At 48.1% G+C, this 14719-nt stretch overlaps 1 protein-coding gene across 9 annotated transcripts in view; it reads left to right on the forward strand.

Annotated features, from left to right (window-relative positions):
* The first annotated feature begins 3478 nt into the window (after nt 1-3478).
* FARP2 (FERM, ARH/RhoGEF and pleckstrin domain protein 2) overlaps nt 3479-14719 on the forward strand; it is a 78250-nt gene continuing 67009 nt past the window's right edge. For 5 of the 9 annotated variants that reach the window (XR_005257926.1, XR_005257927.1, XM_038145339.1 and 2 more), the window contains exons 1-2: nt 8392-8568; nt 13403-13626. Coding sequence is in view for 7 of the 9 variants with exons in the window: in XM_038145339.1 (XP_038001267.1) it covers nt 13423-13626 (204 nt within the window). In the remaining 2 variants the exon portion in view is untranslated. Of the gene's footprint in view, nt 3608-3888; nt 4254-8391; nt 8569-8808; nt 9326-13402; nt 13627-14719 lie in introns of those variants that run through there. The other 4 variants (XM_038145342.1, XM_038145340.1, XM_038145344.1 and 1 more) reach the window with 4 other exon arrangements.

The raw sequence follows: 14719 nt of genomic DNA on the forward strand, positions 1-14719 counted from the left end.
AGTTCAGATTCATGGGTTGTAACTTTCATGTCACTTGAGTCCTTTGCTATTTCTGTCTCAGTAGAAAGCATGAGTGCACAGAAGTGCCTTGTTTTCAGGCAACTCTCCTGCTCCACACTGCCAAATATTGCCTGGATCTTCCTGAGTAGTTGGACAGGGCTGAGCACACCTCGTGTGTCTGTTTAGTTGGGTTCTCTATGGTGCTCTTGCTGGTTCTGGCTTCTGGGCCTCGGAGAAGGATTTCTATCAGCATTTTGCTAGCTTGTTACACAGATTTAGTGGTTACAAAAAGAAGAAGAAAGTGAACAAAATATCTATAAAGCTTTGTTTCTTGACATCTGAGTAAAGAAAAGTGAAAAATGTAACTGTTCCTGCCTTTCTCTGGACACTTTGTAGTAGATCCTGAAATGCTGCATGCTTTAGGGAAGTGTCTGAACTAGAGGACAAATGAGGTGATAATTGCTCGGAATGTGCAGGAATATAATCCATAAAGGCTTTGGGAAGAGTTGGAACTATTACTTGGAAGGACATTGTACTGGAATTCAGTGCAAAGGACTCCATGGAATTATGTACTCTTCCCTATTTGCTGTTTTCTCTCGATGCTGTGTATGGAATAGAGCTCAAAGAGCTTAACACGGGGCTCCTGCTGTCAGAGAAAGCCAGAAAGAAATGCTTAAAGGATTCCTGCAGTGCAAGAAAGCTGTGATTAAAACACTTCATAACTCAGCTTCCCATAGAGATTTTCCCACAGCCCACGATTCCCAAGGGCAATTTCTCAGCAGAGATAACAGTTTGATGAGCAGCTTGTTGTCCTGCAGCCCTGTTCCTGCCATGTCTGCCACCTCTTCCCAGAGATGCTGAACGAGGCTCTGGGCTGCTGTTCCTTTGGACAGCCCCAAAGACACGTGGCTGGCAGTGCAGGTCAGTTTACCAGCAAAGCAGGGGTTGTCCCTGTGCTGGAGCAGCCCTTAGTGTGTAGTTGTTTCCTAAAGAATCCCTTCATAATCCAGAAAATGGGAGGTGCTGTCACCTGCTCGTGTGTCTGTTCACATGAAGGGTGCTGGCACCGGGCTGTTGTCACAGTGCCCAGGTGAGCACATGTGCAATGAAAGTTGTATTTGACGTCATTACAGGTCAAGCCCAGAAAGTGAGAATGGAGTGTGAGGAGGAAGAGCTTTGTCTAAGGAGTGGTGTGATGGCCAGACACCCTGTCAGGGCAGCCCAGACATGACGGGATCACCTGGGCCTGGCTCACAGCCACGGCAGGGTGTGCCCAAGTTTCAGGTGCCTTGTGGAGTTTCTGCAGCATTTAGCAAGGCAGGATCTGATGTAGCTGTGTGCTTGCAAGTTTAGTTTCGGTGCTTGAAATGCAGAAGGCAAATGAATTTCACTCCCACCCACAGGAATGAGAGCCTGTCAGTCCAGCAAGGCAGAGGAGGTGTCCAGCTACCTCAGAGAGAGAACAACACACTTGTGAGGAGCTACCCAGGTGAGAGCAGACCCAGCCCTGCAGCCATCCTGCCTGGCTTTATGGAGCAGTCCCACAGAGAAAGCAGTGCAGCACCTACTACTGTAGGAAACGCTGAGCTCCTAGGCAGGAAGAGAACGAGGAGCTCTACTCTCTCTCCCAAGCCTGGGGCTTATCCTGCTCCCCTTGAAACCTGCTGTAAACAGTTCTGTAGATAATGGAGCTGGTTGTTTTTGCTCTATCCCAGCCCTCCCTGGCTCTCAGCTTTGCACATCTCATCTGTGGTGATATAAATGGTGTCAGGTTGAAGGCTTTGTTCCAAGAGTGATCCACCTTGCCTGATAGAAATTTCTGTTCAGCCCTGTAAGTCACATCCAGGAAGATATGACAAAAAGTCAGGGAGATCTGAGTTAGAAGATGCGCCTTCCATTATCAACTTCACCATGTTGAGGCATCATGTTTCAAGTGCTTCAGCCTGGCTGTCCCCCTGTTTTTTATTGACAAACATTTTGAAGCTGGTGAGGCAATGAGGAATTTCCTCATTTTCAAAAGCAGAAGGCAAAAATTAATGGGGAAAAACCCCACGTAGGAAGCATAGGAGCTCACAAGTGTTGTGAAGGTAACTCAGGCTTTGTTCAGAGCATGCTCACTCCTGTGACTTGCAATTTCCAATTCCCCTGTTTTTAATTTTTTTAAATTTATTTTTACTTTTAAGAAGCTTTTCCATAAAGGAGAGCCCAAAACCTAGGCTGAGCTGTTCCTGTAGTGGTACTTGCCCTGAGTTCAGAGCTTCTCCCCTGCAGAGAACATGCAATTGGGCTCTCCAGGAATATTTCAGTCTCTTTGAAAGTTTGCACCCAGAGCAAGAAAACTGGTTTGAATCTTCCTTTCCTGCCCAGCAAATAGTCTCAGGCTGCTTTGAAACATGGAAACACAGCGTGGCAGGGGCGGCTGTCCATGTGTCTGACAGCTGGGCTCAGCTCAGGGGCTGTGCCTTGGCAGCAGTGGGACTGTTGTGCTCTGTGTCCTGGCACAAACAGCTGCAACAGCCCTTTGGGTTGAGGGCAGAGTGGGGAATCCACCAGTTTGTTTTGCCAGCATCTGTGTTTGGCTGCCTTATTTCTGAAAGAACTTAGTGCAGCAGAGTTGGTGTTACTGACAGCCTCAACTGCAGTAAAATAATTGCCAAGATTATCCGTGTCTCGTGTTTGGAGATCCTAAATTTATCATTTTATTCTAAGTTTCGTGTCCATGAAATAGAGCTAGGCCTTTTTCTCTCTTGTATTTAACTGGGCATTTGTTCACTTGTTGACTAAAGTTGATTGGTATGTGAAGATGAGGTGATCTTTCTTGTCAGAATTTCAGATTGTGGGGGAGCAGTGGTTTCTGTCTGGGGGTGTCTTGTTCCCCACCCCCAAACACACACACAGACATTTTTCATGTAGATCTTTGAGGCATTGTACAAGGCATGGCTGACTTGAACCCCTGTGCAACTTCTCTGAGGTAACAAAACCCAGGTCGATTTGATGGGCAGGAAAATGAGATGAACCTCAATGGGATTTAAAAAATAATAATAACAAAAAAAAAAGGCAGGATGAGCTTTCTGGCACTCCCAGTTTTGTTGGGGGGTGGTGTTCAGGCCTTGCTGCTTCAGATATGCTTTGTTGCCCTCACTGTGCAGACGTTATTAAGTGTGAGAGAGGAATAAATCAATACAATTGCAGAAAAGACTGTATGGTAGCAGCTTAAGGTTTAGGCTGTTACAGAACTGACATCTATCAAAAAAACCTTTGGATTCAATTTGAAGCAAATTTAGAGGAATTCTGGGCGTATTTGTGCTTTTGTGCAGTAAGATTGGTGCACCACGTGGGGGCAATAAGGGATTGTCTGTGTCTCAGCTTTTACCTGTGGATAAGAACACTGTGTCAGATTTTGCCTGGACTTTGGTTCCAGTGCTGTGGCTCAGCAGCTCTGTTTTATTGCAGTTTGTAGCTTGTCTATGCTCTTGATTTTTGTGCTGTGGCTTCACAACTGCTGCTGGCTACAGACTGAACCTTCTGGGCAGGGAGGACGTGCTTGGGCAAGTTCACTAGTCAGACTGAGAGAAGCTGCTGAGTGAGTGTGTCTGTGTGTGTGCAGGTAGGAACATATGCTGTGCTTAATTTACTTGTTCTAATTGCCACCTTCACCATGAGAGCCAAGTTAAAATAGAGATATAATTATGAAAGTCAAAGTAGGTGATTGCAAAAAGGGATTGCAGCCTCTTGGGGTTTTTCTTTTAGCAGAGGTTTTTCTTTTAGCAGAAGTTTTCCTGTACATAAGTACCCAGGCCTGTTGTAAAGAATTGGTTAATAATGAGGGTTTAATTCCAGGTCACGGTCTAAGGCTGGTGGACTTTGTGCTTTATAAAGGCCAATGTAATTAGAAGTTGCAGTGTGTTAGAAGGGCTCTTGAAAAATACTCCAAAGGGGAACAATCTGAGAAGCTCAAAGATTTCCTTCTGTGAGAAATGCTAAAGCATGACTGTGGGGGGCAGAATTATTTAAGATTGGAAGTGTAAAATCCCAACAACAGAGTCTACAAGTATCTGTAGCATGGAAATCAGTTGGTTTAGCAAGGTACTGCTGCTGCTGAGTGCCTTTGCCATTCCATCTCTGCCAGTAGAAGGAGGTCCATCTGACCATTTTTGAAGCATCTTCATTCATTGCTGCTGAAGAACAGTATTTCTCCTATTCTTTCAGTAAATTTTAACAGTAGGTGAGCCTGGAATAAGAGAGTAATTCTGGTAAGTGGCATGTACAGGTATGGCTGTGTTGTTCAATCTTTGTGCTCACTGTGTGGATCATATCTCTGCTTATCTAGCAATTCCTGTTCACCTTGACTTGAGTCTTTTGTCATTTGCTAATGACAGTTGCTGAATTGATCAGATTTTATTATTTCACTCTTTTCAGTTTTTCTACCATCTGGGGTACTGGTAGACTGTTAGTGCAGAGCACCACCTGATTAAAATTGCTGAGATTGGCTTGATTTTGCTATTTAAGAAACAAACTTCTGCTCGTTGTGACTGTTGGGTAGAGAACTCGTTAATCAGTGATGAGGCAGGTTGAGGAGAGACTTGTTGATCCTGCAGACTGGTCCCTACTGAGATGTCTGAGGTGATGTGGGAGGCAATCCAGAGGATGGGTCAGTAAGACAAGACAACTGGTCTGTGTCTGGTTCTGCTGCACAGGCCCTTACAGGCTGAACTCTCAGGGCTGAAACACTTCCAGAGCAGAGACATGGCCAGGGTGGTCACTAACTGTCAAGACTTTTCATCTAGCATGTTAACACAATTGTGCAAAAGTGAGCTTTTCCCCTGCTGGCCCTCTGAGGTGCTCTGCAGGTGGTGCAGTGTCACCAGGTCCTCAAGAGTGATGGAACAAAGAGTGATCATCTTGTGGAGAAAGCTCTCAGCCCTTCCAGTTAGTCCTTAGTGACACTGTGCTTAGGCTTAGGTTAATGATGCCTACAGCAAATTGTTGAATATCTCCAGGTAGTAACAGATGGAAGAATTGTCATACAAGGCTCTGGCTTGAATGAAAGCAGGACAATGGCAGTGAACTGTGGCAGTCAAAGGTCTGTGAACTGCCCCAAAAGGGATTCTGGTGCTTTCAGTGACCCACCTGCAGTGAAACCCATATCAATCCATCTTCCTCTTTTCATCCTTGGCATGCCCATGTGTGTTGTTGTAGTTATAATATTTTATGAAAATCCCTTTGTTAGGATTTTCTTCTCCTGAGAAACTGAGAGGGCCTCAGCTTCAAGTGTGAACAATTTGTTATCTGCTGCTGTGGGATGCAGCAGGTGCTTCCTCGATTGGTCAGTGTGGGATGTTTCTGCTTGGTGGCCAATCAAGAAAGCAGCAGCTCTGGGACTCTCTGGGAGTCACAAAACTATTATTCATTCCTTTCTATTCCTATCTTGCCTTCTGATGAATCTTTCTCTCCATTCTTTGTAGTATAGTTTTAGTGTGGTCTTTTTTAATATAATATATATCATAATATAATAAACCAGCCTTCTGAAATGGAGTCAAGATCTCTCCTTCACCAAGTCCTAACTGCCCTGAAGACCACCACATCATGTTGTCATGGTGGAGTCCCAGCACAACACACTGGAGAGGTGAGCTGGTGACATGTGGCCCTGCTAGTTTGGTGTACATGGTATAAAATGCTGGCTTAAGTGGTTGTAAATGTTTTTGCTCTCAGCTCTGCCAACTTGCTGCTGTAGACAGCAGGCAAGGCACAATGTAAGCATTTGAAACTGCTTGCCTTGTTCTTGTGAGATGGAGACCTCTGAGAGAAAGAGCTTTGTGGTGTGTAATTCAAAAATATGTGCTGACAAAATCATCATTTTCTGTCTGCAGAGTTTCTCTTTGTCATGGTGAAGGATCTGAATAAAAAGAAGCTTTTCCTGCTGTTATCTTGGTGGGATAAGAAGTCTGCTTTGAAGGACTTCCTCAAACCTCATCCAGAGGGTGATTAAAGAAAAAGATGATATTACAGTGTAGTGAAAGGGTAATTCTAATTGTCCTGCTCAGGCCAAGAGGAGAATGTGGTGCAGATTATCTGTTATATTACTTAAGGTAAAGAGTTACACCTTGTTATCAGTTTTTGTCTCAAAAGGAGAAAGCTGTGCTTTGTCCTGACACTGCATCCTTCCAACAGCAACAGCTGGCTTTCATGTGTAATGACATTCTTCTTCTAGTTTTGGTCTCTAAACTTCTTCCTCCTCCTGTAAAGGCTTCAAACACTGTTTGGATGGCTGAAAAGTTTGATTTCATGGCTGTTACAGGAAAGGTCTTTGTGGAAAGCTGTGAAGAACATACTGCTGAGTCTGGGAGAGATAACAATCCACTCCCTCTTTTCAAAATCACCAAACACCACATCTCAAACATGTTTTTTGTCACAGTTGCTGAGGATTTATTAAATGATTGAGTGTATAGGACAGAAGTTCAGCCTGATATGGCCCTTCCTAATTGTAGCCTGTGGCTGCTCCTTCCCTGGAAGTGTCCAAGGCTAGGTTGGATGGGGCTTGGAGCAACCTGGGATAGGGGAAGATGTCCCTGTCCAGGGCAGAGGAGTTGAAACTGGATGATCTTTAAGGTCCTTTCCATCCCAAACTACTCTAGAATTCTCTGATATGATGGAAAAAAAAAAAATTGTTTGTATGAGTAGTCAGGTCAGAAATGAGCTGCGCGTGGAAACAGAGGTGTTCAGGATGAGGACAATGAAACACTGAACCTCTGTGCCTTTTCCTTACTGCATTGTTTTAGTTCAGTAAATGACCTGTGTTTTGGGTAAGCTACAAAGTCAGGACTCTTGAGCGAAGCATAAAGAGCACCAGCAGGGTGTTGATGTTTCTAAAGACGGCCACATCTGTAATTTTTGCTTCCTCTCCTGAGTGTGGTGGTATGTGGCTTTAAAGTGATCACATCAGATTTGTTCTCTGACTGAGTGGCAGCTGCTTTTTGGCACAAGAAAAATTTTAGTGCTCTTTTTAGATGTTAAAGGGATTGAAATGAAGATGACTCTGAAGTGTCTGCACTTTGAAGGATATGAAACTGTATTAGCAGTTAAGTTGCAAATAAAAAGCCATGCAAATAAGATACTGAAACAGCCTGTCCGGAATAAAAGCGCTTCACCTGGCTGAAATCACCATTGATCTTATAAATGGAGTTGTCTAAAATGTTGTGTACACTTTTGCAACTGTCCTATTTATGGTTTTTTTTTTTTCCTGTATCCATGAGATTCTTCAGCTCCACATCACTTCTTAAGGAGAACAAATCATAGGACATATTTCTTCAAACCTTGTGTCTTTTGTTCTTTTGAAGAGATGAGAATGCTGTTAATCAGGAATTACTCACTAAATTTGCAAGCTGCCTTTTCATGAGTGAGAGTAATGAAGCTGCTTCTGTTTGAAAGTGCTGTTCTGCATAATTTATGTGGTTTTTATTACCAAAAGTCATATGCTATGCCAATATTTTGTTTTTCATGTTGCTGTGAAAAGGTCAAGTTCTCAGAAACAAGATGGCTCCTTGCATTTCTCATGCTATTGTCCAACAATCTGTATCTAGTGAAACTCAAGGATTTCTCTCATTCTTGTTGCTTCTTGTCTTGAAGAGCAGACTGTAGTGAGCTATGGGTGACTCAGGTGTTGTGAAAGGTGGCCCTTTTCAGGAAGAGCTCTTTTCCTGGCTATCCTGTTACCTGCCAGCCTTAGCCTCATCTTTAGAGCTGATGAAATCCAGACGGTGCAAAGATCTGTTTGTCCTGAATTTCCTACAGTGTTTTGTTCTTGTCTGTGTCAGTGAGGGCTTGCTGGTTGGAGAGGGAGGGGGAGGAGGAGGAGGATGCTGCTTTTGTGGTCTTCAGGTCCTTTGGCCAGCAACACTTCCTGATGCCCCTGTGCAGCACCCACGTTTTCTCCTGTTCTGTAGCGCTGAGTCCGTTTCTATCCCCACTTAAAATTTGTATGTGAAAAATTTAACCTAGTGAAGACCTACAATTTTCACTACTTGGCCTGGGGCTGGTTACTGGCGTGGTGTCCTCCCCCAGGGTGGCGTTTCCCTGAGCAAATGAGATCTGTGGGGTGTGCCTGATGGATGTCTGGGGTAGCATTGGGGGATTTCATGTGCCTCTTTTTGGGGCGCAGGCCTCGAGCAGCAGCCTGTGAGCTGCCTGTTCTTCAGCTTCGGATGGCAATACTCTTTTAAAGCCTTCCTCGCGCTGCAAAACCACACTTGGGGTTTCGCTGCGGTGTAAAATAATTCTCTAACGCCGGCCGGGCGGTGGGGCAGCGGGCGGGCTCGGTGCCGCGCCGCTCGGTGCCGCGCCGCTCGGTGCCGCGCCGCTCGGTGCCGCGCCGCTCGGTGCCGCGCCGCTCGGTGCCGCGCCGCTCGGTGCGCGGAGCGAGCCCCCGGGGCCTGCCCCGGGCCCCGTTAGCCGCCCGCAGGGTGGGGCCGGTCCCGCCCCGGCTCCGCTGCCCACTGGCGGGCGGGGCGGGGCGGGGCCGCTCGGGGCCGGTGTGAGCGCGGGCGGCGGCGGAGCGGGCCCGGCCTGGAGGTGAGCGCGGGGCGGCGGCTCTGGGGCGCGAACCGAGCCGGGCCGGGGTCAGGTCCGAGGCGGCGGCCGGGGCGCGGGGAGCGGGCGCGGGGCGGGAGCCGAGGGGGCCGGAGCGGCGCTGCCGGCGAGCGGCGCCCCGGGCCGGTGGCTCGGCTCGGCCCGCCCCGCCTGCGCGGCCGCGCTTCCGCCGCTGCCGGCGGGGCGGCCCCGGCCCGGGGCGCTCGCGTGGGAACCGGGCCGGGGAAGGGAACCGGGGTCCCGGCCCGCGCTCCGCCAGCCCCGGGACGCGGGCTCCCGCTCGGGGGCTCCGGGGCCTGGGGAGCGGCTTTCCCCGGGGGCTCAGAGCGCCTTTGCAGGCGGCTGCCGCAGGTCCGGCCTGGGCGGCTTCGCCGCTGCCCTGCCGGGCTGCGAGTGCGTGAGCGGCCGCGCCCCGGCACAGCCCGTCCCCTGAGCCGCCTCCGAGCGGGGACCCGGGCCGGGAGCGTCCCGCGTCGCCCGGCTGCTCGGTCAGAGAAGCGCTGCTGGAGCGCCGCTCACCTGGCGGGGACCGGCCGCGGACATTCCCCGCTGTCCCCGCCCATCCGGCCCCGTCCGGGCCGGCGTGTGGCCGGGCGGCTCTGCGGGGGGAGCCGGGAAACCCTCCGAGGCCGTGAGCAGGGACGGGGTCCTAGGGGAGCCTGAGGGACGGGCCGCAGGGAGACACGTCGCTCCTCTCGCCACTGAGCACTCGGAATCTCCACCCGTCCTCGCTGCGATGGTGGGTTCGTGGCGCATCATTTGTGTCAGCTCAGCGTAGCACTAATAACGGGTGGCTGTGGCTTGGAAAGTTACAAGAGAAAAGTTTGCTCTTTTGTACTTCTTTGCTGCTCCGTGTGTAGCGATCCATTCCTATGAAAGGCGGGGGCTACCCTGCTCACGCTTGGCACCTGGGAAACTGGCCTCACCTCAGATCTGCCTCCTGCAGGGATGAGGGATGGAGCATGGGCACTGCCACTGACCAAAAGACACCATGCTCAGAGGAGTCCCTTGGAAAGCCCTTGGTGACATCCAAGTGTGCAAAGCCAGATTGAATGGGGCTTGAAGTAAGCTGGTCTGGTAGAAGGTGTCCCTGCCCATCGCAAGGGGTTGGAACAGGGTGGACTTTAAGGTCCCTTTAAACCCAAGGCACTCTATATTTCTGTGATCTTGCATATCCTCACTTACAAGCTGCCTTTCCGGATTTGCTGGTAACTGAAAGAGCTGTCTTGCTTCTGAAAAAAAAAGTTTATTCCATCCAAGTAGAAACTCATTGTGACTTAAAAGCTATTTCAAAAAGTAAAAAAAAAAAAAAATTATATACAGCTATCTAAATGTTGTAAATTTTGTTTTGTTTGCTCCTTCGTTTAGGGCTGAGAGCAACACTCATTCAGTCACTGTGCTTCAGGGAGCAGATTTAGCTTTGGTGCCTGGTCCCAGATTGTAGGAAATTATCAGGATAAACACTAGGTGCAAGCAAGTTTAGGGAGAGGCAATGCAAGGAAGACTTTTTTTATCACAGAACACCAGTGTTGTGGTAATATTATATTTTAGTTTTGCGTTGTTGAGATCTTCTTGTGGCTCACCCATGGCAGGAGGCTCCTGGTGGGATGTTCTACTCTGCTCTGCCTGTAGAAATCCTGTGTTCTTGGAGCTTGCAGCCTGTCTCTAGCTCATTTTCCTCCTCCTTTTGTGTAGTCAGCCCCTTGAACTGAAGTGTTTTCTGAACCATGACACTGGTTTTTGTCCAGAAATGTCATATGTAGTCAGAGGACTTAAAACATGATATGTAACTCTGGTGGTGAAACTGGAAACAGTGCTTGGCTAGCACTCCTCCTCACACATTGGGTGTTGAAGGCAGAGGGAGCAGACTGAGCTATCTGGGGATTGTCAATAGTTGTGGTGGCTTCGGTGGGGTGCCCTGGGAGGGAATGGGATGTGGCATGGGGGAGATGCTCCCAGCTGGCACAGCGGGCCACTGCTCTTCTGGGAATCATGCTTCTGCACCTAGTGTGTTCTGCCTGGCGCTTGTTTGGCCTTTCAAATCTGAATATTGGCCGGCATAAATATTTTTAGGAGCACATCATCAGTAGGACGTGAGATCAAGCCCCTCTGAGTTCACTTTTCCTGTTACCACCTGTGGGGAAGGACTTTGACACATGCACTTTCTGTTTGGTATGACTTTGGTCTCTCCTGGCTGGTGACCAAAGCTGCAGAGTGCCCAGGAGCTCCTCCTGAGTGCGGCCTTGGGTGGCCTGCCTGCCTTGCCTTGGGGAAGCAGCTGCCTCCAGCTGGAGGGGAGGCTGCTGAGGTCTCTGCAGGGCTGTTCCTTCTGCTGCCTCGGCCGTTGCTGCTTGCATTTTTTTCCTTTTGAGTAACTGCAGTGTGTGTCTCTTCCAGGAGCTGTTTATTCAGAAGGGAATGAGCGCTCCTGGAGCACTGATTTTAAGAGTGGGTGGCTAATAAAGAGCCCTGTGAGGAGTGTGGCTGATCCTGGGCAGCTCCAGTTGATCATAGGCTCCTGAATGCCAATAGCAAAAATTTATCATGTGATTACCTGATAAGGGATACAATATCAAGGGGATACAGATGACCACATCAAAAGCTCTGGTTTCTCTTCAGATTAACAGTTAGAGAGAGATACCCAGTTTACACCTCTGAATTTTGTTGTTAGGGTGCTTTCAAAATTTATGACCTAAATGTTTTTTTCCCCTGGCTGTGTGGCTGCGTGAACTGAGAAGTTCAGCCAAAGAATACACACAAAACACCCCAAGAAAGAAACTTTCTGATTATTTGTCACCCGAAGCTGGGAGGTTGGGCACAGAGCACTGTGTATGCCCACTTTTTAAGGTTAAGCTCATCCTTCACGCTGGGTTTGGTTTTAGGCCCCTGGTGCATGTCCAGAGAAGGGCAGTGGAGCCAGGGAAGGGTCTGGAGAACAAGTCAGATGAGGCACAGCTGGGTGAACTCAGCCTGGAGAACAGGAGGCCCAGGGGAAACCTTCTTGCTCTCTGTAACTCCCCGACAGGAGGGTGCAGCCAAGTGGGGGTCAGGTTCTGCCCCCAGGGAACAAGGGGCAGGACAAGAGGAAATGGCCTCAAGCTGTGTCAGAGGAGGTTTAGGTTCAATATCAGGGAAAATGTGTTCACTGAAAGGTTTGTCAGGCATTGGAACAAGCTTCTTAGGGCAGTGGTGGAGTTCCCATCTCTGGAAGTGTTCAAACGTGTGGATGGGGCACCTGGGGACATGGTTTAGTGCTGGGTTAGGGGTTGGACTTGATGATGTCAGAGACTTTTTCCAGTCGTATTGATTCTGTGATTGTCACACTTTCTTGTTGCCTGCTGTCAGCTGGGAGGCTGGCAGTGTCTCTGGGTGGTCTCAGCTGTGCTGCTTGGTCAGGGCTCTGCAGGGGCTCAGAGGCCACACAAGTCTTGTGGTGGGTGTGATTAGGTGGGGAGGCATCTGTCTGCCCTTCTGGGATAAGTTTATCTCTACAGGGATCTACAAGTATTAAAAAAACCCCAAAATGTTAAAATGCACTGGGCTGCAAGCTAGGAAGACATTTGACCAGCCTCGATGTGTGTGAGAATTGAAACGTAAACCACCCCCAAGTAATTTGTAAGGACATCTAGGGCAGGCTTCATTCAAATCCTTGGAGTAGGCTGCCTACCTACTCTGAGCACAGAGAGACAAAGGAGTGTTGTCATGAGCTGCCTCTCTTCTGACAAAACACATTTCCTACAAAACAATAACCTATCACTCCTTTGGATGTCCCGCTGCAGTACCCACGTACTCTGGACTGCTGGGACACAGTGTGGTGTCTGGGTAATTCACCCAAAAGGCCCAGGGAGCCTCCCTGTGTGTTCCTGCTGGGCTCCTTGCACCTTGCTGCCAGGTACTCGGTGCCAGCGGTGGGCACGGGGCAGAGGCTGTGCTGCATTCTGAGCACACGGGCCTCACCTTCGTGTGGACCCCGCTGTGATTCCCCGTGCGAGTATCACCACTGCTCTGGTGGCATGGGAGAGCTGGGGAGAGCCTCGTGGGACATTTCCCCCATGTCAAATGACAGGTTTGCTCTGCACGGCTGCCACCAAGCCGTGACAGCAAGACTCACGTGTAGGAGTCAGCCTACATTCATTAGTGTCAGTCTCTGTAGCTGAGATTTTTGCCCCCAGATTTAATCTGGATGTAGCACAAATCTGCTAGTGGAACTGTTACCTTGTGGCAGTGCCTGATGAAGGCTCTGAGCTGCCAGCAGGTAAGGTTTTGCATGAGTCATCATTTTGGGGCTGCAGGAAGTTAATAGTTCTTGATGTCTTGGTGTGCAGTTAGTGGGATGGTTGGGTACCCGTGAGAGGTACCTGCCTCATCCTTCTCTGTCCCCAGTGCTCATGCTGCTGGTGGGAGGAGGCTCACCAGCCGAAAAACCTTGTCAGAAACAAAAATGTTCATGTTGAGAGGGCAGAATGCACAGGTTTTTCTACCCCATTTCTTAACCATACTTCAGAATGGTTAGTTTTGCTTCCTGCTTTTTCTTCCCAGCTGTTGGATTTTAGTCATTATAGAATGGTTTGGGTTGGAAGGGACCCGAAAGCTCATCTTGTTCCAACCTGTCCCATGGGCAGGGACACCTTCCACTAGATCAGGTTGCTCCAAGCCCTGTCCAGAGCTTCATTAACTGATTTTGCTAGTGGGATAAAGAGTGTTAAACAAGGATTTTATGATAGTGCTTCAGTGGGTGGTATTTTCATACACAATGTCCGTGTAAAACCTTTCAGGCTGTAGCCCTAACCCTCTATTTTCTTCCATGTTTCTACAGACTCTGCTTGCTGTTGGAAGATGGGAGAGATAGAAGGAACGTACAGAGTTCTGCAGACGCCGGGCTCTCGTTTGGGTGCCCAGAAGAGCTCAGGAGTGAGTACCTTGGAGCCAGGACAGAACCTCTTGACTGCCATGGCATCATCGCCTGCCAAGGCGCACGAGCGCGACCTCCCCGTCAGAATCAAGATGTTGGACAACACAGTGGAAGTCCTTGAGATTGAGGTAAGAGATGTTTAAACCCGAGTTCAAGTACACTGAGCCTCTGATAATTTAAAGCTCACAAGGATGTGCCTCTGTAGAGAGCTGAGACATTTTGAGGCAATATCTGAATGAAGATTCCTGTTGGGATCTACCTGCTTACAAGTAGTGATATCAGTTGCGTGGCTTGTTTTTCAAAATCTTTCAAGTATAACAGATGTTTTGTGTTTTTAACAGACTTTAAATACAAGCACATACTGTAAGGAGAGTCTTTATTTGTTGTTTGCTTTGGGGGAACACCAACTGTCTCCTGCCAAAATGTTCTCCCTTCCTGAACCACATGCAGCTTTGTCAATTTGGCAGCTGGGAGAGCAGAAGAGCTTTGCCTTAGTTACTGCTTCATATTAATTATTTTAATTGTTTGTATCCTCTCCAAGTGAACTTGCTCCTATTTGAAAGTCTTTGATTGCCAGCACGCTTTAGGAGGGATGCACCAAAGCAGTGTCGGTTCAGTGTTTCTGAAAATGTTTATTTAAAAGTATGCTTGGGGAAATCTGCCATAAGACATAGAAGCCATGCTCAAATTAGGAAGATTGTGCTTTGCAACAATTTTTTTTTCTTCCAATTCTTGTTACATTTTCAGCATTAACCTCTGAGTTGAATTCTAGTTTGCCTGGGATCTGCTGTTAGAAAACAGCTGTGTTGTAGTGAAGATGCTCAGCTATCAGATATCCTACATTAGTATCAAACTGTAATCAGTAATTTATAATTACCACTTGGAGCCTTAGTTTGTTGCATGGACTCAAAAAGAGTTTTTCAAACAGAGTGGAAAAGATGTCCGTGGAACTCTGAAGAATTACTGGATTTGGGGATTCTTCCACAGATTCTGTCCAGCTGTTCAAGTCTCAGATGTGAAATCTGTTGGGTTTTTTTTTTTTTTTTTTTTTAAGAGTGAGGCTGTGCCTGTATCCTTCCTCTTGAGCACACAGTGTCTGGTACTGCAAACCACCCATCCCTCATGTACCACATAGAACACAAAAGCCTCTTTTTGCCCTTTACGTTATGTTAGAATATTTTTTTAGAAAATCTGCTGACTTTGGTTCTTTTGAAGGAAAAT

Source organism: Motacilla alba, chromosome 9 (assembly GCF_015832195.1).
Source record: "Motacilla alba alba isolate MOTALB_02 chromosome 9, Motacilla_alba_V1.0_pri, whole genome shotgun sequence".
Classification (NCBI taxonomy): domain Eukaryota; kingdom Metazoa; phylum Chordata; class Aves; order Passeriformes; family Motacillidae; genus Motacilla; species Motacilla alba.